The sequence below is a fragment of the Panthera leo genome, chromosome D3 (assembly GCF_018350215.1).
Source record: "Panthera leo isolate Ple1 chromosome D3, P.leo_Ple1_pat1.1, whole genome shotgun sequence".
In the NCBI taxonomy this organism is placed as follows: Eukaryota; Metazoa; Chordata; class Mammalia; order Carnivora; family Felidae; genus Panthera; species Panthera leo.
This window is the reverse complement of record NC_056690.1, coordinates 21,008,531-21,030,305: the sequence shown is the minus strand read 5'-3', so window position 1 is coordinate 21,030,305 and position 21,775 is coordinate 21,008,531. Positions and strand designations below refer to the sequence as shown.

At 39.6% G+C, this 21,775-nt stretch overlaps 1 protein-coding gene across 5 annotated transcripts in view; it reads right to left on the bottom strand.

Annotated features, from left to right (window-relative positions):
• LOC122203388 (solute carrier family 5 member 4) overlaps positions 1-15,916 on the bottom strand; it is a 58,680-nt gene extending 42,764 nt beyond the window's left edge. For 2 of the 5 annotated variants that reach the window (XM_042910150.1, XM_042910149.1), the window contains exons 1-3: positions 15,740-15,759; positions 10,824-10,894; positions 1,299-1,370 (exon numbers count right to left, since the gene is read on the bottom strand). In XM_042910150.1, coding sequence (XP_042766084.1) covers positions 1,299-1,367 — 69 coding nt within the window. In that variant the 5' untranslated portion in view covers positions 1,368-1,370; positions 10,824-10,894; positions 15,740-15,759. Of the gene's footprint in view, positions 1-1,298; positions 1,371-10,823; positions 10,895-15,739 lie in introns of all 5 variants that reach the window. The other 3 variants (XM_042910147.1, XM_042910145.1, XM_042910148.1) reach the window with 2 other exon arrangements.
• Between the last annotated feature and the right edge of the window lie 5,859 nt (positions 15,917-21,775).

Below are 21,775 nucleotides of genomic sequence, written 5' to 3'. Positions count from 1 at the left end.
GTATGGCTCATAAACTAAAATACTTACAGTCTGGCACTTTACAGAGAAGCTTGCTGACCCCTGCTTTAGGGGAATTTTAATTTATCTACCTGGGTGCTCTGGGTTGAGCCTGTCCTTGGCTAGGAACTGCCAGAGCTCCTGTTGGCCCCTTCAGTCATCCTCAAGGACTGCAAAGTTGGGTAGGAAGAAGTTCCTATGAATAATTCTGGCCTTAAGGACTCTTTTCTCACCCACCTCCTTTTATATCACATTGTCAACTGTTCTTAAGTCTCAAAGATCAAGAGAAATTTCTCGAGTAGGCAGGGATGAGCTCTAGTCCTCACAAAGCACAATTGGGGTGTAGGGTTACTGCAATGCCCACTCTTCCATTCGCATCTTTTCAGCCCTCTGTAAAGTCATCTTTTCTATTCAGACATTTGGAGCTAGGGGTTGGAATTGAACTCATTTTTGGCTATAGGATTGGTTGAGTCTTGAATGTTTCACAGAAACAATCCTTAGAAGGCAATGCTTGATTGGGCATTCCAATTAAAATCCATTTCAAGCTTGGAGGTGGTCTGCTTCAACCACTCTTGCCAGGTCATTTCCCAGTCTCTGCTTCCATTCATACTATTTAGTCAGCAGATTCATGAAGGAAGAATGTACTAAGCATCCACTGTATACCCAACTGACTGCTGACACAGTATGGATTCAGAGAAGAAGATGCACTCTTTGGTGCAATGGGACTCTTGCCAAGGAGGCCAGACATAAAAACCCAGAAAGGAAGAGATCAACTGGGCAAGAGTCAGAGATACCACCATACACAACATCATAGAGAACACACACATCCACTATCATAACTGCATGGATTATAAGGACTAGACAGGCTGGAATGCAGGGTGAGACTTCTCAGATGAAGCAGGGCTTGAGTTGGGTGTTGAAGGAGGAGAGCAGAGAGGGGGATGTTCATCCAAACAAGAGGGGTGGCACTAGTTCGGGTTTGGGAGCAAAGAAGGAATGTGCTGGGGATGGTAAGGAGCTTAAGGCAGAAGATTCTTAATGAGGACCGGGGAAAAAGAATATGACACAGAGATTAACTGAGGCTTCTCAAATGCCACACTATACTTGCTCTCATAATAGGTGATGTACTATCATTTACTGGAATGGCAGAATAGAACTCTGGGGTCAGGGATTTAGGAAGAGACACCAGCAAGTAGGCAACCAATGCACTTCAGAAACTATCAGCATTCCCAGTGTCTTCTTTATTTACTCTTAAACACACACATAGGAAATTTATCTCTGGGAAACCCTGGCGCACTCACCGGCCACCAGGTCATATCTCGACCAGCCAAGAAGAAGCCTCCAACAGTGCCCCGGTTGGTCTTCAGCATTGCCTAAGCAGAAAGGAAGACATGTGAGAGTCAAACACCGCAAATTCACCCAGGATGTTACAGATGCTCTGGTAAGAATGTTCATAGTAGTCACTTTTTCAACACTCTTAAAGAGAAACATTTTCTTAGAAACTGTGATATAGCATCAATTTTAAAAGGACTTGAAAATCATAGTTTCATCGAAATGGAGGGACTTTAAGAAATCATATTCCTCAACATCTGTCCTAATTGCTCTGTTTATTTACATTTATAAAAACAATGCAAGGTATCAGTAAATCTGTGCTTGGAAGTAATTTTGCAGCCTTACACTCATTACTAAATAGAAAGAATGAGTGTAATGAATTAGGCATCCAACTGACTCATTTAGAAAGTGAGCAAAATTCTACTCCTGAAATCAATGTTACACTAGATGTTAACTAACTAGAGTTTAAATAAAAATTTGAAAAAAGAAAGTGAGCAAAAAACAAAGGAAAATAAAAGATGTGAGATAATGCAAATAACATCCTTATTCATTATGCCAGGCACTGGACACGCCAAACAGAATATGTCTGAAGTTCTCACTGCTGGCTCTGTTCAAATGATGGTGTTGGTAGGAGAACAAATTAACTGAGTAAATATTATTTACGTCACACATGAGACAATGGTTCTGAGAAAAGGATAATGAAATCTGACAGCTGTTAGTGTTTTCTCAGCATTGTCACATTGTTATACCACACCCTTCCCTCCCTCAGACATTTTAACCCCAAACTTGGTGCCCACCCAGAACACCCCATTGGACTCCTACATACCCACAGCCCGACAGCCATCACCACCATGAAATAGATGACAATGACAGAGATGTCAGCAGCATTTTGGATGCGCTCTGACATCTCAGGAGGACCCAGGGTCCCAGTCATGGTGCTGGGGCTTAACGTGCTGGCCATGGCCATGGTACTTTCCCATCCCAGGGATGGCCCTTTCTTTATATAAGCTCTGGGTTAATAATCAGCCTTGAGCAGGTGGGGCACGCTATCAGAACAAACTCCTGGGCATGGGAGACCTTTAAACCTCTTCTTTGAAACTCTGAGACCCTGGTCTTCCAGCAGTCAATATTGACCTAAGTCTTATGGAAAGTGGGAATAAGCAGTGAAAGATAAGAAATGGGATAAGAATTGCAGGTCAAGAGTGGGGAGTTCACTGAAAGTAAAGATGGGTTTTTAAGATTTGACCAGGTTGAGTGGGGATTAAGGAGAGACGAAAGGGACAAGAAAAGAAGGACAGAGTGAAAGGTCAAGAAAAGAGCCAAGAAGGATGGGGTGAGAGTCTTTCATGGAACAGACGATTCCTGACCAAGGAATTATATCCCTTGAAAATGAAGTTAATTGTGCATTTCATGGGTTTCAAAGCCTATATTTCTTTGAACAGGTAATCTAAGTGGGCTTTATATGACACATTAGGATCATGGTGGCCTATGTAGGAAAGGGAAGTGGCTCTACAAGCAGGGCTGTTGTGGGACTGGGCCGGTTTTGACAAGTGACTTGTATTTCTAATGAATTCCTTCTCAAGGCTGAATAATATTCCATTGCATGTATATACCATATTTTGTTTATCTGGGGACCCAGGACCCTACTGACTGCTTAAAGTTAAAAGTAAATTATTTTATTTTTTTCCCTCCATATTTTTTGGTAAAATAATGTGGTAAGATATGGATAATATAAAATTTGCCGTTGTTGCCATTTTTTTTTCAACGTTTTTAATTTATTTTTGGGACAGAGAGAGACAGAGCATGAACGGGGGAGGGGCAGAGAGAGAGGGAGACACAGAATCGGAAACAGTCTCCAGGCTCCGAGCCATCAGCCCAGAGCCTGACACGGGGCTCGAACTCACGGACCGCGAGATCCTGACCTGGCTGAAGTCGGACGCTTAACCGACTGCGCCACCCAGGCGCCCCTGTTGCCATTTTTTAAAAGCAAGCTCCATGCCCAATGTGGGGCTTGAACTTACAACCCCGAGATCAAGAGTTGCATGCTCCACTGACTGAGCCATCCAGGGGTCCCCACTGTTGTCATATTTTAAGTGTATAATTCAGTGGTGTTAAGTACATTCTCAATGTTGTGCAACCATCACCACTATCATTTTCAGAACTTGTAATCATCCCTAACAGAAGTTCAGCACCTAATAAATAAAACTCATTCCTCCCTATTCCCAGCCTCTGGTAACCTCTGTTCTACCTTCTGTAGATTAGCCTGTTCTAGGTACCTCAAATAAGTGGAATCTTATAATATTTGCCTTTATGTGTTGGATTTATTTTGCTTAGCATTATGTTTTCAAGATTCATCCATGCTGTAGCATGTATCAGCACTGGATTCCTTTGCAAAGCTGAATAATATCTGTTAAGGAACATTTGTGTTATTTGTACCTTTTAGATATTGTGAATACTACTGCTATGAACTTGGTGTACAAGTATCTGTTTGAGTGCCTACATCCAATTTTTTGAGTACACACCTAGAATTAGAATCACAGTTTTTTTTTTATTTTTTTTAACGTTTATTTATTTTTGAGACAGAGAGAGACAGAGTATGAACGGCGGAGGGTCAGAGAGAGGGAGACATAGAATCCGAAACAGGCGCCAGGCTCCGAGCTGTCAGCACAGAGCCCAACGCGGGGCTCGAACTCACGGAGTGCGAGATCGTGACCTGAGCCGAAGTCGGCTGCCCAACCGACTGAGCCACCCAGGCGCCCCTAGAATCACCGGGTTTTATGATAATTCTATATTTAACATTTTAAGGAACCACCATGCTTTTTTTTTTTTACACATCATTTAACTTTCCCAGCAGCAATGCACAAGATTTCCAATTTCTCCATAAACTCACCAACATGTGTTATTTTCAGTTTTTAAAATTATAGCCATCCTTGTAGGTGTGTAGTGGTATCTCATTGTGGTTTTGATTTCTACTATTAGTGCAACAATAATGATGTTGAACATCTTTTCATGTGCTTATTGGCTATTTGTATATATTTTTGAAGAAATGTTTATTCAAGTCTTCTGCTCATTTTAGAATTGGATTGTTTGTTTTTGTTTTTGTTGTTGAAAATGTAGGAGTTCTTTAGATATTCTGGATGTTAATCTCTCATCAGAGAGTTTGAAAGCAGTTTTTTCCCATTCCATGGATTGTATTTTATTTCCTATGATAGTGTCTTTTGCACAAAATTTTTAATTATAGTGAAGTTCAGTTTTTCTTATTTTTTTCTTTTTTTGCTTGTGCTATTAGTGTCATATTCAAGAAATCATCACCAAGCCAATGACAAAAATTTTACCCTATGTATTATAGTTCTAGTTCTTAGATCTAGAATATGATCTAATTTTTGAACATGATGTAAGGCAAGGGTCCAATTTCATGTGCATATCCAGTTTTTGAGCATTATTTATTGAAGACTTTTTTTTCCCCTGTTGAGTGACCTTTTACCCTTATAAAAAATAATTTAGTGCCACAAACAAGGTTTTTTTTTTTCTCTTTTCCCCTGGGATCTTTTTCTTTTCTATTGTTCTGTATGTTTGTTCTTAAGCCAGTACCACATTGTTTTGATTACTGTAGGTGGGTTTGTAGTAAGTTTTGAAATCACAAAGTGTGAGACCTCCAAGGTCTCCCTTTTAAAGTTTATTTATTTATTTTGAGAGAGGCAGGGAGAGAGGGAGAGACAGAATCCCAAGCAGGCTCTGCACCACCAGCGTGGAGCCCCATGTGGGGCTCAAATCCACGAACCAAACCATGAAATCATGACCTGAGCTGATATCAAGAGTCAGAGCCTTAACAGACTGAGCTACCCAAGTTCCCCACTTCTCTATCTTTAAGAATCTTTCATGGTTTGTTTCCTCTTTCTTTTAGGGGCATCTGGGTGGCTCAGTCAGTTAAGCATCTGACTTCGGCCCAGGTCATGATCTCACAGTTTGTGAGTTTGAGCCCCGCATCAGGCTCTGTGCTGACAGCTTGGAGCTTGGAGCCTGGAGCCTGCTTCTGACTCTGTGTCTCCTTCTCTCTCTCTCTGTCCCTCCCCCCGCTCATGCTCATACTCTGTCAAAAATAAGTAAACTAAAAAAAATTAAATTCTAGTAAACATACAGTGTAGTATTGGTTTCAGGAGTAGAACATAGTGATTCATCACTTACATATAACACCAAGTGCTCATCCCAAGTGCCCTACTTAATGACATCACCCATTTAGCCCCTCCTCCCACCCACCCCCTCTCCATGAACCCTCAGTTTGTTCTCTGTATTTAAGAATCTCTTATGATCTGCCTCTCTCTATTTTTATCTTAATTTTCCTTCACTTCCCCTGTATTCATCTGTTTTGTTTCTTAAATTCCACATATGAATGGAATCATACTATATTTGTTTTTCTCTGACTGACTTATTTCACTCAGCCTAATACACTCTAGTTGCATCCATGTTGTTGCAAATGGTAAGATTTCATTCTTTTTGATCGTTGAGCAATATTCCATTGTATATATATATACCACATCTTCTTTACCTATTCATCAGTCAATGGACATTTGGGCTCTTTCCATAATTTGGCTATTGTTGATAGTGCTGCTATAAACATTGGGGTGCATGTGCCCCTTTGAATCAACATTTTTGTATTCTTTGGAGAAATACTTAGTAGTGCAATTGCTGAGTCATAGGGTAGTTCTATTTAAAATTTTTTGAGGAACCTTCATACTGTTCTTCAGAGTGGCTACAACAGTTTGCATTCCCACTAACAGTGCAAAAATGTTCCTCTTTCTCCACATCCTTGCCAACATCTGTTGTTTCCTGAGTTGTTAATTTTAGCCATTCTAACAGGTGTGAGGTGATATCTCATTGTGCTTTTGATTAGTATTCTCTGACAATGAGTGATGTTGAGCATCTTTTCATGTGTCTGCTAGCCCTCTGGGTGTCTTCTTTGGAAAAGTGTCTATTCATGTCTTCTGCCCATTTCTTCACTGGATTTTTTGTTTTTGGGTGTTGAGTTTTCTCAGTTCTCTATAGATTGTGGATACCAACCCTTTATCTGATATGTCATTTGCAAATATCTTCTCCCATTCCACTGGCTGCCTTTTAGTTTTGTTGATTGTTTTCTTCACCCTGAAGAGGTTTTTATCTTGATGAGATCCCAATAGTTCATTTTTGCTTTTGTTTCTCTTGCCTCCAATGACATGTCTAGTAAGAAATTGCTGTGGCTGAGGTCTAAAAGGTTGCTGCCTGTTTTCTCCTGTAGGATTTTGATGATTTTTTTGTCTTACATTTAAGTCTTTAATCCATTTTGAATTTATTTTTTGTATGGTATAAGAATGTGGTCCAGTATCATTCTTCTGCATGTCACTGTCCAGTTTTCCCAGCATCATTTGCTGAAGAGACTGTATTTTTTTCCATTGGATATTCTTTCCGGCTTTGCTGAATATTAGTTGGCCATACATTTGTGGGTCCATTTCTGGGTTTTATGTTCTGTTCCATTGATCTATGTGTCATTTTTGTGCCAGTATCATACTGTCTTCATGACTACAGCTTTGTAACACAGCTTGAAGTCTGGAACTGTGATGCCTCCAGCTTTGGTTTTCTTTTTTAACATTACTTTGGTTATTTGGAGTCTTTTCTGGTTTCATCAAATTTTAGAATTGTTCTAGTTCTGTGAAGAATGCTGGTATTATTTTCATATGTATTGTATTGAATACATAGATTCCTTTGGGTAATATGACATTTTATTTTATTTTATTTTTTTATTTTATTAAAAAAATTTTAATTCTTATTTATTTTTGAGAGAGACAGAGACAGAATGTGAGTGGGTTAAGGGCAGAGAGAGAGACACACACACACATAATCCGAAGCAGGTTCCAGGCTCCAAGCTGTCAGCACAGAGCCTGACACGGGGCTTGAACTCACGAGCTGTGAGATCATGACCTGAGCCAAAGTTGGACGCTCAACCGACTGAGCCACCCAGGTGCCCCTAGACATTTTAATAATATTTATTCTTCAGATCCATGAGCATGGATTGTTTTTTCCATATTTTGTGTCTTCTTCAATTTCTTTATAAGCTTTCTATAGTTTTCAGTATACAGATCTTTTACCGCTTTTGTTAAGTTTACTCCTAAGTATCTTATGGTTTTTGGTACAATTATAAATGGGATTAATTCCTTGATATCTCTTTCTGCTGCTTCATTATTGATGTATAGAAATGCAACTGATTTCTATATGTTGATTTTATATCCTGAGACTTTGTGGAATTTATGTATCAGCTCTGGCAGTTTTTTGGTGGAGTCATTTGAGTTTTCCACATAGAGTATTGTTTGTCTGGGAAGAGTGAAAATTTGACTTCTTCCTTACCAATTTGGATGCCTTTTATTTCTTTTTGTTGTCTGATTGCTGAGGCTAGGACTTCCAGTACTATGTTGAACAACAGTGGTGAGAGTGGATATCCCTGTCATGCTCCTGAACTTAAGGGGGTCTTTCTATCCCTACTTTCTTGAGGGTTTTTATCAAGAGTGGTTGCTGTATTTTGTCAAATGCTTTTTCTGCATCTATTGAGAGGATCATATGGTTCTTATCCTTTCTTTTATTAATGTGGTGTATCACATTGATTTATTTGCAAATATTGAACCACCCCTGAAGCCCAGGAGTAAATCCCACTTGATCATGGTGAATAACTCTTTTAAAGTATTGTTGAATTCCATTTTCTAGTATTTTGTTGAGAATTTTTGCAACCATGTTCATTAGGGATATTGCCTTGTAATTCTCCTTTTTTGTGGGGTCTTTGTCTGGTTTTGGAATCAAGGTGATGCTGGCTGTGTAGAATGAGTTTGAAAGTTTCCTTCTATTTGTATTTTTTTTGGAACCGTTGAGAAGAATAGGTATTAACTCTTTAAATGTCTGGTAGAAATCCCCTGGGAAGCCATCTGGCCCAGGACTCTTAACTGTTGGGAGATTCTTGCTCAGTGTTCCAATTTCTTTGCTGATTATGGATCTGTTCAAATTTTCTATTTCTGCCTGTTTCAGTTTTGGTAGTTGTGAGTTTCTAGGAATTTGTCCAGTTCTTCCAGATTGCCCAGTTTGTTTGCATGTTATTTTCATAGTATTCTCTTACAAATGTTTTTATACTGTGGTGTTGGTTGTGATCTCTCCTCTTTCATTCATTCATTCATTCATTCATTCATGATTTTATCTATTTGGGTTATTTTCTCTTTTTGATAAGTCTGGTTTGGAGTTTATAAATTTTGTTTATTCTTTCAAAAAACCAGCTCCTAGTTTCGTTGATCTGTTCTACTGGTTTTTGTTTGTTTGTTTTTGTTGTTTCTCCATCTATTGTTTATTTCTGCTCTGATCTTTATTATTTCTCTTCTTCTGCTGGCTTTTGGGTTTATTTGCTGTTCCTTTTCTAACTCCTTTAGGTTTAAGGTTAAGTTGTGTTTTGCGGACCTTTCTTGCTTCTTAAGATGGGCCTAAATTGCAATATACTTTCCTCTTTGGACTGCCTTTGCTGTATTCCAAAGGGTTTGGACTGTCATATTTTTATTTTCATAGGCTTCTCTGTATTTTTTATTTCTTCTTTAATTTTTTGTTTAACCCATTTATTCTTTAGTATGATGTTCTTTAACTTCCATGTATTTGAGGGCTTTCCAATTTTTTTTCTTGTGGTTGACTTCAAGTTTCATAGTGTTGTATTCTGAAATTATGCATGGTATGATTTCAATATTTTTGTATCTGTTGAGGGCTGATTTGTGAGCCAGCATATGATCTATTCTGGAGAATGTTCCATATGCACTTGAGAATAATGTGTATTCTGCTGCTTTAAGATTAATGTTCTGAATATATCTGTTAAGTCCATCTGGTCCAGTGTGTCATTCAAAGCCATTGTTTCCTTGTTGATTTTCTGCTTAGATGATCTGTCCATTGCTGTTAATGGGGTGTTAAAGTCCCCTAATATTGGGGTACTTGGGTGGCTCAGTCGATTAAGCGTCCAACTTCAGCTAAGGTCATGATCTCATGGTTCATGGGTTTGAGCCCCCTGTTGGGCCCTGTGCTGACAGCTAAGAGCCTGGAGCCTGCTTTGGATTCTGGGTCTCCTTGTCTCTCTGCCCCTCCTCCGTGCATGCTTTGTCTCTCAAAATAAATAAACGTTAAAAAAAGTCCCCTACTATTATTGTATTACTGTCATGGGTTTATTTATGTTTGTTATTAATTGATTTATATATTTGGGTGGCCCAAGATGGGGCATAAATATTTACAATTGAGGTTTATAAATTTTGTTTATTCTTTCAAAAAAATAGTTTTTATCTTCTTGATCCATAGACCCCTTAATTATGATATAATGCCCTTCTTTGTCTTGTTATAGTCTTGGGTTTACAATCTAGTTTGTCTGATATAAGTATGGTTCCTCTGGCTTTCTTTTGCTGTCCATTAGCATGATAGGTGGTTCTCCATCTCCTCCCTTTCAACCTGCCAATGTGCTTATGTCTAAAATGAGTCTCTTGCAGGCAGCATATATATGGTCTTGTTTTTTCAATCTATTCTGATACCCTATGCCTTTTGATTCAAGCATTTAGTCCATTTACATTCAGGGTGATTAGTGCCATAGCATTACCTATAAATTTGGTGTTTCTGGTGATGTTCTCTGTTCCTTTTGGTCTTTTTTTCCCCTCCCAGTCAAAGGGTTCCCCTTTAATATTTCTTACAGGGCTGGTTTAGTGATCATAAACTCTTTTAGTTTTTTGTTTGTCTGGGAAACTCTTTATCTCTCCTCTATTCTGAATGACAGTCTGCTGGATAAAGAATTCTGAGCTGCATATTTTTCCCATTCAGCATATTGAGTATATCCTGCCACTCCCTTCTGGCCTGACAAGTTTCTGTGGACAAATCTGCTGTGAAACTGATCTGTCTTCCCTTGTAGGTTAAAGACTTGTTTCCCTTGCTACTTTCAGGATCCTTTCCTAATCTTTGTATTTTGTGAATTTGACTATGATATGTCTTGGTGATGGCTGCTTTTTGTTGAATTTAATGGGAGTTCTCTATGCTTCTTGGATTTTGATGTCTGTGTCCTTCCATAGATTAGGGATGTTTTCAGCTATAATTTTCTCACACAAACCTTCTGCCCCCTTTTCTCTCTCTTCATCTTCTGGGACACCTATGATATGAATGTTTTTTTCATTTTAATAAGTCACTGAGTTCCCTAAGTCTATCTTTGGGATCCATTACCTTTTTTTCCTTCTTCTTTTCAGCTTCATTATTTTCCATAATTTTATCTCTTATATCACTAATTCACTCCTCTCCTTTGTCCATCCTCACTGTCATGGCATCCATTCCCATTTGCATCTTGGTTATAGAATTTTGGCTTGACTAGATTTTAGTTTTCATCTCTGCAGTAAGGGATTCTGTACTGTGTTCTATGCTTTTTCCAAGCCCAGCTAGAATTCTTATAATTGTTTTAAATTCTAGTTCAGACATCTTACCTTTAACTATCTTGATTAAAACCCTGGCCATCATTTCTTCCTTTTCTTTCTTTTGAGGTGAATTTCTTCATCTTGTTATTTTGGAAGAAGAGAGAAAAAAGTAATAAAATGAAATAAAAATTTAAAAAAACATAAAGGAAACTAGATATTAGATGTGTTTTGGTCTGTTTGTTAAGAGAAGCTTGATAGGAAAAAGAGAAAAGAGCAAAAGAAATAAAATAAATAAAAGTAACATTAAATTAAATTAAAAAATTTGCTTTTTCTGTATCGAAGAAGAAAAACCACAAAACACAACAGAAAAAAAAACAGAAGAAAAAATAAAACAAAACAAAACAAACAAAAAACCCCAGACAAACAAACAAACAAACAGTCCCAAATAAACCTAGATCCAGTTTCCCCTAGAGCTGAAACTTTGCAGCACTCGATGATCAGTAAGCTTAGTGCATGGAAGGGGTTTGTGCTGGTTCTGGGGAAGGAGTCTGCTGCTCTGATTCTCAGGGGGACCTTCCTTAATGGAGAGGTACCTAGAGGGCTCAGCGAGGTGTGGCTTGGTGTAACATCTCCTCTTCCATTTGGTAGCACTGCTTAACTCACTGGGGTGGATCAGTGCTGTTGGGTTAGGGGTGAAAATGGCTTTGTCCCAGTCTCTAGTCTCTAGAGTGGGAAGTTCATACAGACCTGTGATCCATCACCCTTCCTGTGTCCCTGGCTTCCATCAGCTCCCCACCTTCCCTCTGTCAGTGTCTGAGCTGTCCACCTGCCAGGTGGTGCCTCCCTCCAGAGTTTTATCTCAGGTGTGGCTGTGTTTCAAAACCCCACACTTTGGCAAATCAAAAGAGACAGCTGGTGCCAGGGTTTGCTGTCCTGAGCTGCATTTTTGTTCCTATATGGATAAATGGGGCAGCTCTATGGTGCTCACTATTCTTTTGCCTGTGGGGAGGCCATATCACCCCTACCAAATGCACTCTAAGCAGAGGAACCACTTCTCACTGGGTGACCTAGGGGGATCTTCAGACCATGCTCCCCATTCTGTCACTGTAGCACTGCCAGGTGCTGACCTCCAAAACTTCAGACTCTGCACTCCAAAACTTCAGTTTGCCAAAAAGCTGGAAGTATTGAAACCTTTTCCTTTCTCTCTGCCAGTGGTTTGGGGGAAAAGTTTTCTTGTGCATCCCTGCACTTGTTTTCACTCTTTCTAACTACTTTCAGGGGGAGTCTTTTTCTTGCATGGACCAGATGACCTGCTCAATCTCCCCCTCCCTCTTTCTCCTTTCCGTGAAAAGGGCTCCCCCAACTCCGTGGCACCAGGGCTCCTCTCTCCCATTTCACCTCTCTGCACCCCATACCTGCCACATTATCTCTCTCAAATTATGCAGATTTTTCTGTTAATCTTCAGATCAATTTCCTAGGTGTTCAAAATGTTTTGATGTTGATCTAGCTGTGTTTGAGGGACAAGAAAAACCCAGGGTCCTCTTACTATTCCCCATCTTAACTCCTCCCTAGGTCCATTTCTGACCATTTAAATTCAGGATAAGGTGTAAGACTGAGGAAATGTAAGCCTCAATAAGAGCCGAGTGGAAAATCGAATAGATCCTGATTCAGGAGAATAAGAGTAGAGCTAAATTATCTAACGCTTATTTTAACACAGAAGAAGCTCCTGCCCAATTCTGTTTCACTAGAAAAAAAATTAAGCTTGGCTTCAGAATAAGGCAAGAATATGTCACTTTTTAGAGACCCTAAGAGCCCAGGGTCTGAAACCTTCATGTGAGGTGAGAAAATCCACAAGAAATAAAAGATGTGGTAAGCTCTCATAAATTGATGCATATTAATAACTTCCATTTACCCATCAAGTTAACCCATTAAATTAACTTTGTTGAAAGAAAGCAATGGTTTCCTTTAGATCATTTTTTCTGTCTGAGTAAGAAGTTTCTGTTGGGTACACATCGCCTTCCACCTAAAGGCCTGGAGTTTTGATCATTTGGGCCCCCACTTTATCCTGGGGGAAGAGTGGAGTCTGAAGGTGTAGCTTCCCTGCCTTTTGAAGCCTTTGCTACTCCAGACTATGTGGCTTCAGCCTCCCTCGTTCCCACCATTGTGCATTCACATACTTATATACTCTCATCTCAGGCCCAAGGCCAGAGGGAAGAAGGAGGAGGAGAGAATCTGATATGAAGAGACCTCAGAGACCTTCAGGTCTATAGTTCCTGTTGATCAGACTGAAAAATTAATAAAGTAATCTTTGGGCCATCCAAAAGAAAAGCAAATTCTTCTGCTTTCCTTGGGAGATCTATATGGAAGAGTTGGTTTGAAAACTATTTTTGCATATGTGTGACTTTGGGTTAGCATTTGGGGATGGTTCCATCCACCTCCTGTGTCCTCATCTCCCTGCTACAGCTACAGTGGCCTTCTGTCTGTCACCTGTCCTATCACTGGTATATACTAGACATTTCTTAAACAATTACTTACTGAATTAATGAATGCTAAGAACCCTGGAAAGTGGGCTATTTTCACACCTTTCCCATAGGAGGAGAAAATAGAGTCCCTGCAGCCCTGATCTTTCCCTGAGTTTTACTCCCATATTTCCACTGAATGCTACCAGGTTCCATAAATCAACAAGTACAAAACCAGACTCATCACTGACTTTCTCAATTTTACTGTTTCCCAAATGTTTCCCATATCAGTCATGATCTCACAACCTCACCACTATTGATATTTTGGGCTGGATAATTTTTTGTTGTGGGAGGCTGCCCTGTGTATTGTGGGATGTTAACAGCATTCCCAGCTACTATCCACTGGATGCCATTGGCAACCCCTCCTCCTACCCCCAAGCATGACAGCCAAAAATGTCTATGATCATTGTCAAAAGTCCCCTGGGGGACAAAATCACCTCTGGTTTAGAGTCATTGACACAGTCACTCAAACCCACCACCTTAGTTAACTTCAAACTTAATTAGCTTTTTCTCACCCACCAGATCCATGTAGTCACCAGCTGGGTAGATTCTATTCCTAATCACATTCCAAACTCGTCTCTTCTTGATTTTCATGCCAGGAACGCTATCACACAGCCATACTCTCTTCTTGCTGTGTTTCTCTATTTTATGCTATGTTTTTAAAAGTTTCATATATGGAAACCTGAAAATGTCACTGCAGTGTTTAAACTTTTCAGTGTCCTTTCAAGTAATTGAAGCCCTAAGTCCCAAAGATGGCATATAAAGCACTTTTCTGGCTTCCCTCACCACAAGTCTATCTTGTTTCTTTATCTGCTTAGCCCTTCTCCACCTCACCACTATCTCCAGTTGGCACCCACAGGCAGATTCCTGACACCTCCTGGATGTCCCGGATCTTGAATGCTGCAGGGGTTGTAGGCCTTCTATTTCCATTTCTTACAATGTCCTTTCTGCTAGCCCTTTGGAACTAGAACACGTTCCAACTCCTCTGGGAGACCCAAATATAAAGAGTCACACAGTAAGGGACTATGTTAGTTGTTCTAATATTAAGGCCTAGGATAGTGCCTGGCACACTGGAGTCATGTAAAAAATGTGCATTGCAAACTCTAGGAAACCAGTTAAAACAAGGAAAGCTCCAGGACGATCAGGTCTTGGAGGAGAGGGGGTTTGGCTTGGACTAGCTGGGGGTGCTGTGGGACTAATCATGGATAATCTGCTCTTAGCGCTTGCCAGCTGGATGAACCCCAATGTTAAAGGTGGAGACTTCTTACTGTTGGTGACTTCACAGCTGTCATTACCCTGAGGAAGGGCATTGATAGAGTCATAGGAGATATCTATGAATTATTCAGCAGAAGCATGAATAATTCCAGCAGAAGTTTGGTAGCCTTACTAGGTTTTTCCTAAGTCTTCAGTTCTAAAATAAGCAGCTTGGTTCTGTGGTTCAGAATTTTCTTTCTTTGATTCCCCAAATGCATCATGATAATATTATTATCATATCATATCATATCATATCATATCATATCATATCATATCATAATTGTATCATATATCAAGCTGATTCTCCTGCTCCAGTTCAGGCAGCATGGCTTCCCTGACCATGTCTGGGCTCCAGCCTAATGATGAGGCTGATTATTACTGCTCAGCATGGGGACAGCAGCTTCAGCACTTACACAGTGATTCAGGCCAGTGGGGAAGTGAGACACAAAACCTGAGCTCTCTTAACCTCACCCAGTGCATTGGGAACTCACAGAGCACCATTTGAGCTTGGACCCATGAAAAGATAAGGCTGAGTTCCAAGTGACAGCAGAGTGTACTATTCAAAAGTATTAAAAATAATATGAGGGACACCTGGGTGGCTTAGTCAGCTGAGTGTCTGACTTCAGCTCAGGTCATGATCTCCTGGTTTGTGAGTTTGAGCCCTGCATCGGGCTCTGTGCTAACAGCTTGGAGCCTGGAGCCTGGAGCCTGCTTTGGATCCTGTGTCTCCCTCTTTCTTTCTCCTCCCCCCCAGCTGGTGCTCTCTCTCTCAAAAATAAATAAATAAACTTAAAAAGCAAGATCTTACCATCACAAAGTACTTTAAAAAATAATGAGTTAAAATGACTGGACCTACACATTTGGCAAATATATATAGGAAATATCATTGTGAATATATTTATGGCAATTTAAAGGTATGTACATTCACATGTATTTAAAATTGATAAAAAGGAATACAAGATTTAAACTAACGGAATATTTTTTTTTCCAGATTTTTCTTTTCTATTCCACTTGGAGGTGCTGGATTCACATGCTCAGATTGTTCAACTCTGCAACCTCAAGTGGCCTTTCTACAGAGTCACCAAAAACCAGCCTCCCCTCTTTTTGAGATTTTTTTGACTCAACTTTCTGTACCTATCAATATGCACATAGAGAAATGTCCCCATATTTGTGTTTCTGTTGCACCCTTAATTAAACTGTCTTTTCACATACCATATGCAGCGTGTCTGGAAAGAGCAGGCAGAATTGGAGCTATAGGGATACAGTTGGCAGAGACTGAGAGTTTGAAAAAAAAATGATAGTTTTCCATCAAGGTAAAAATCTAGGTGTTAGAGTATCACTATTCCAATGGTGGACATACTGAGGTCTCTTCTCATTCTGTTGTCTTGGGTAGTGACACCAGGAAAAAATACAGGGCAAAGACACTGTCCCTTGTGCTTACCACAGTGTTACCACAGTGACTGGAGAATGTGGGCACTGTGGCCAGCTGGGGGTGCTGTGTGACGTCTTAAAATATGCCAGATAGCTGGTAAACCACTCAGCCGGCTCTAGAGAATTTGGGCAAACTGTGTCCTCACTGATGTGTGACTTTCCTCCACCTGTGATGCCAATCCCCCATCATCCCATGAGCTTCTGGGTCTGGCTTTCCTACTGATTCAGATTTGGGTCGTATCCTTTTCTTTTGCAAAGTCTTCACTCAAATCTGTCTAGAAAGGGCTGATAGACAATAAAGACCCAGAATATATGGGGACAGAGTAAGTCTGCTCTTGTGAGAGTCTGGCTGGGGGCTATGACAGTTTGTTGGCATTATTCCCACAGTGGAGTTTCAGAAGACAGAGCTCTGAGGCATCTCCAGCATGCCCCGGAGCTTTTTCTCCTCAGTCTTTTGTAAATGGAGAATTTGCCAGAGGTTTAGGTGAAGGGTTCTTTAAGGTCACACAGGATCTGCTTTTTTTCCTCTGGCCTCCAAGAATCAGGTGTGCTGTGATACTAGACTCACAACCCTCTGTCTCAGTGTATTGGTCACTTGGACGGAAGGTCTCCAACTTCTTCAGTGGAAGCCTTAAAAGTGTGGGTAATTTTAATGCAATCTTGCATCAATAGCTGTCAACTTGAAGCACTATGAATGTGATGATTGTTGTTCCCTGATGGTAGCCTGAGGGTCAGACCTGGAATTATAGCCTCTTCAGAGATTGTACTGTGTTCTTGGCCCTACAGAAGGGGCCGTGGCATCCTCTCAGCCTCCTTTGCCTACCCATTTACTCCCCTATCACAACCTGTGACTAACACTAGCTCACTGGGGATGTTTCTGCTGTCATTTCTGCCACCAACACGGGAAGATCTAAGGCATTTAGGTCTTTAGCAATGTCTACTCATGTGGTTCTGTCAAGGCTTAGACCTAACCATTGATTGCACTTTTAAAAATTGCATTGTCTAATAGTTATAGAACAATGTTGAATAATAATGGAGGTAATGAGCAACCCTCTTTTTTCCTGATTTTTGTGGAGATGCCTCTATTAAGTAAGATGCTAACTTTGGGACTAAATTATATGTGTTTGTGAGAGAATGTATTTCATATTATAAATGTATCTGTCTGTTTTTATTTTCTTACCTTTTTTTTAAAAAATTAGGAATAGTTATTAAATTTGGTGAAAGACTCAGAATCTATTGAGACAATATGATCTTATCTTTTGGCTTATTAACATGGCATATTATATTAAAAGTTTTCTTTTTTTGTTTTTATTTTAGTTTATGTTTTAATTTTTCTGCTTATTTATTTATTTATTTATTTAATGTTTTTTTATTTTTGAGAGAGAGAGAGCAGAGCATGAGCGGAGGATGGGCCGAGAGAGAGAGGGAGACACTGAATCTGAAGCAGGTTCCAAACTCTGAGCTGTCAACACAGAGCCTTACATAGGGCTCCAACTCACAGACTGCGAGGTCATGACCTGAGCTGAAGTCCAATGTTTAACCGACTGAGCCACCCAGGCTTCCCAAAAGATTTCTTAATATTGATCCAAATTTTGTTTGTGAAATAAATCCCACTTGGTAATAGTATATTAATTTATTAATCTAGTATTGAATTGTTTGTTAATATTCTATTTAGAAATTTTGTTAAATCAATATTCAATGATTTGGTCTGTAATAGCCATTTTTGTGTATTTCTTTGTCAGGTTTAACTGTCAGAGTTATAACTGCTTTCTATGAGAACAGGGAAATTTTCTCTTTCTCAAGCTTTGGAAAAAATTATGAAGCAAACAAATTGGAATCATCTTCTGTTCTTTGAAGATTTGTTAGAAGTTTCCTGTTAAACTATCTGGGCCTAATGCCTTTCTGTGGAGCATTGTCATGATAACATTCTCTATTTTTTTTCCTAAGGAAATTGCTCTGTTTAAATGTTCTATCTTTAATGGGACCAACTTTGTATTTTCCAAGGAAAGTATGTATTTCTTTCAGTTTTTTTTTAAGTAGAGGTTTTCTTTTAGCAATTTGTTTTTCATTTTTCAATAATTTCTACATATTTGGCAATTTGGCATTATCCATTTTCATTGAATAAGTTGGTAAGTGGTTTTCCTCTTTTGTCACTAGAAAAAGATTTTGATGTGCTAATTAGGTTGACTTTTTAAAATTCTCTGCCACATTATCTGTTGCTTTCATGGTGATAAAGAAATGGATTGTCTCTTGCTTATCTTTTTAATTTTCTTATACAAGGCAGAACTTTAAAGTTCTCCCCCTTGCTTGTTTTTTCCTTCACAGGATGGTTCCCATGGAACTCCTCAGCTTTCTTTTTAATTATCTTTTTCCCCAAAACATTATCATTCTTAGAAGTTCTTTTTTAAATGTCCCTTTACCAGAACCAGGGCTTTGGCCTCCCTGCAGTCTTTCTTGGTATCTTCATACTTGTAAGGGTTTTCTATTTCTACCAGTGGTTTTAGATTCATATCAGACCCACTGCTAGCTTTCCTTTTCTGTCATTCACAAAGCTGTCTTGACTGACCTTGTTTTCTGCTTAAACTTTGGCTGTTGATGGAAGAATGAGAGAGAGCCTGCTGGGATTTGGTAATTTGCGTGCTTGTTTATTTATTTTCACTCACATGTTATTTGAAGTTTGGACATTTTTTGTCTTATTGTTTTACTGGGAGTGTAGGTTTTGTGTGGTTTCATTTGCCTTTCTTTCTTTCTTTCTTTCTTTCTTTCTTTCTTTCTTTCTTTCTTCTTTCTTCTTTTAAGCTGGGTATGGATTTTTGAAAAGATGTGGTAGTTACTTTAAATTTTCTTGGTGGACATTATCTCAGTATTCCAGAATTTTCTATTCTACATTTTGGAAAAAAAAGAGAGTGACATCAGCAACATGGGAGAATGGTTGGTCTCTATCCCATGTCACCCCACAGGAACAAATGTTTGGCAGCCATTCAGAGACAAAACGGCCTTTGGGGAGCTGTGGGATCCAGGTGGGAGGTTGCAAAACCTGGTGGACCCTGACCAAGGAAGGCCAATTTGAGATGGAAGATCCACATAACAGTGGCAGGACTGCTGATTATGGTCCAGGTAAAAACCAGAAGCAGGCCCATCCCCGTGGGGACTTAGGTCCAGCTCCACTTGTCTGTAGTCTTGTCACCAGCCCCTTCCAACAAGGAAGAACCTTGACTATAGGTGCTCCTAGGAACAGGCCTACTGAGGTTGGACCTGACTGCAGTCCCTGAAACAGTCCCAGCACCTGGATCAGCCCTACTCTTGTGGTCTGAGGCAGTTTTGTCCACCCATGGACTGACCCAAGGGACTTGGCAGAAGCCACACACATAGGCACTCCTGGTAACAGGCTTATCAAGCTGGACTTTCTGAAGTAGTCTCATGACCCCACTCTAGTCTTGCTCTACTGTGGTCCAGAGGTAGTCCTGCCCAGCTAGGGACCAGTCCAGTGACCTTATGGGAGCACATGTGACTGTGCCCCTGGCAACAGGCCTGCCAATCATGGATCCACCTGTGGACTTGGCAACTGTCATGAGTTTGGGCTTCAGTCTCACTAGACCAAAATCCTAGAGGTAGCCCCATCAGTTCAGAAATCCAGCAGAAAAAGTCTTTATTTGCCAAAATCAGACTATAAATATTAGAAGAGTCATGTGATCTTTCAAATGCACAGACACCAATGCAAGGCTAGAGGGATCATGAAGAATCAGGAAATATGACACCACCAAAGGAGATAAAAAAAAAGTTCCAGTGATTGTCCATAGGAAATGAAATTTAGTGAACTGCTTGACTAATATTTCAAAATAATCATTTTAACAAAACTCAATGAACTATAAGAGAACAAAGGTAAAGAACTAAACAAAATCAGGAAAACAATACATGAACAAAACAAGAAATTTAATAAGCAAATGGAAACATTAAAAAAAGAAATCCTGAAACTGAAGAATACAATGATTGAATTGAAAAATACAGAAGGGAGTGTCAACATCAGACTCAATCATACAGAAGAAAGAATTAATGAACTTGAAGATAGGTCATTTGAAATAATTGGTAATTCTACTAAGTATTAAAGAACAATTTAAAGTCTAGTTTGTCTGATATAAGGATGGCTACTCCAGCTTTATTTTGACTTCCAGTAGCATGATAGATAGTTCTCCATCCCCTCACTTTCAATCTGAAGGTGTCCTCAGGTCTAAAATGAGTCTCTTATAGACAGCAAATAGATGGGTCTTGTTTTTTTATCCATTCTGATACCCTATGTCTTTTGGTTGGAGCATTTAGTCCATTTACATTCCATGTTATTATAGAAAGATATGGGTTTAGAGTCATTGTGATGTCTGTAGGTTTCATGCTTGGAGTGATGTCTCTGGTCCTTTGTGGTCCTTGCAACATTTCACTCACAGAGTCCACCTTAGGATCTCTTGTAGGGCTGATTTAGTGGTGATGAATTCCTTCAGCTTTTGTTTGTTTGGGAAAACTTTATCTCTCCTTCTATCCTGAATGACAGACTTTCTGGATAAAGGATTCTTGGCTGCATATTTTTTCTGTTCATCACATTGAAGATTTCCTACCATTCCTTTCTGGCCTGCCAAGTTTCAGTAGATAGGTCTGCTACTACTCTTATGTGTCTACCTTTGTAGGAGAAAGCAGGAAAAAACCTCTCTGACCTCAGCCGCAGCAATTTCTTACTCGACACATCTCCAAAGACAAGGGAATTAAAAGCAAAAATGAACTACTGGGACCTCATGAAGATAAAAACCTTCTACACTGCAGAGGAAACAATCAACAAAACTAAAAGGCAACCGATGGAATGGGAAAAGATATTTGCAAATGACATATCAGGCAAAGTGCTAGTATCCAAAATCTATAAAGAACTCACCAAACTCCACACCTGAAAAACAAATAATCCAGTGAAGAATTGGGCAGAAAACATGAATAGACACTTCTCTAAAGAAGACATCCAGATGGTCAACAGGCACATGAAAAGATGCTCAATGTCACTCCTTATCAGGGAAATACAAATCAAAACCATGCTGAGATATCACCTCATGCCAGTCAGAGTGGCTAAAATGAACAAATCATTATATAGATGCTGGTGAGGATGTGGAGAAATAGGAATCCTCTTGCACTGTTGGTGGGAATGCAAACTGGTGCAGCCACTCTGGAAAAGAGTGTGGAGGTTCCTCAAAAAATTAAAAATAGATCTACCCTATGACCCAGCAATAGCACTGCTAGGAATTTACCCAAGAGATACAGGCATGCTGATGCATAGGGACACTTGTACCCCAATGTTTATAGCAGGACTTTCAACAATGGCCAAATTATGGAAAGAGCCTAAATGTCCATCAACTGATGAATGGATAAAGAAGTTGTGGTTATATATACAATGGAATACTACTTGGCAATGAGAAAGAATGAAATATGGCCCTTTGTAGCAACGTGGATGGAACTGGAGAGTGTTATGCTAAGTGAAATAAGTCATACAGAGAAAGACAGATACCATATGATTTCACTCTTATGTGGATCCTGAGAAACTTAACAGAAGACCATAGGTGAGGAGAAGGGGAAAAAAAAGTTAGAGAGGGAGGGAGGCAAACCATAAGAGACTGTTAAAAACTGAGAATAAACTGAGGGTTGATGGGGGGTGGGAAGGAGAGGAAAGTGGGTGATGATCATTCAGGAGGGCACCTGTTGGGATAAGCACTGGGTGTTGTATGGAAACCAATTTGACAATAAATTTCATATTAAAAAAATAAAAATAAATAAAAACAAAGACCAGTA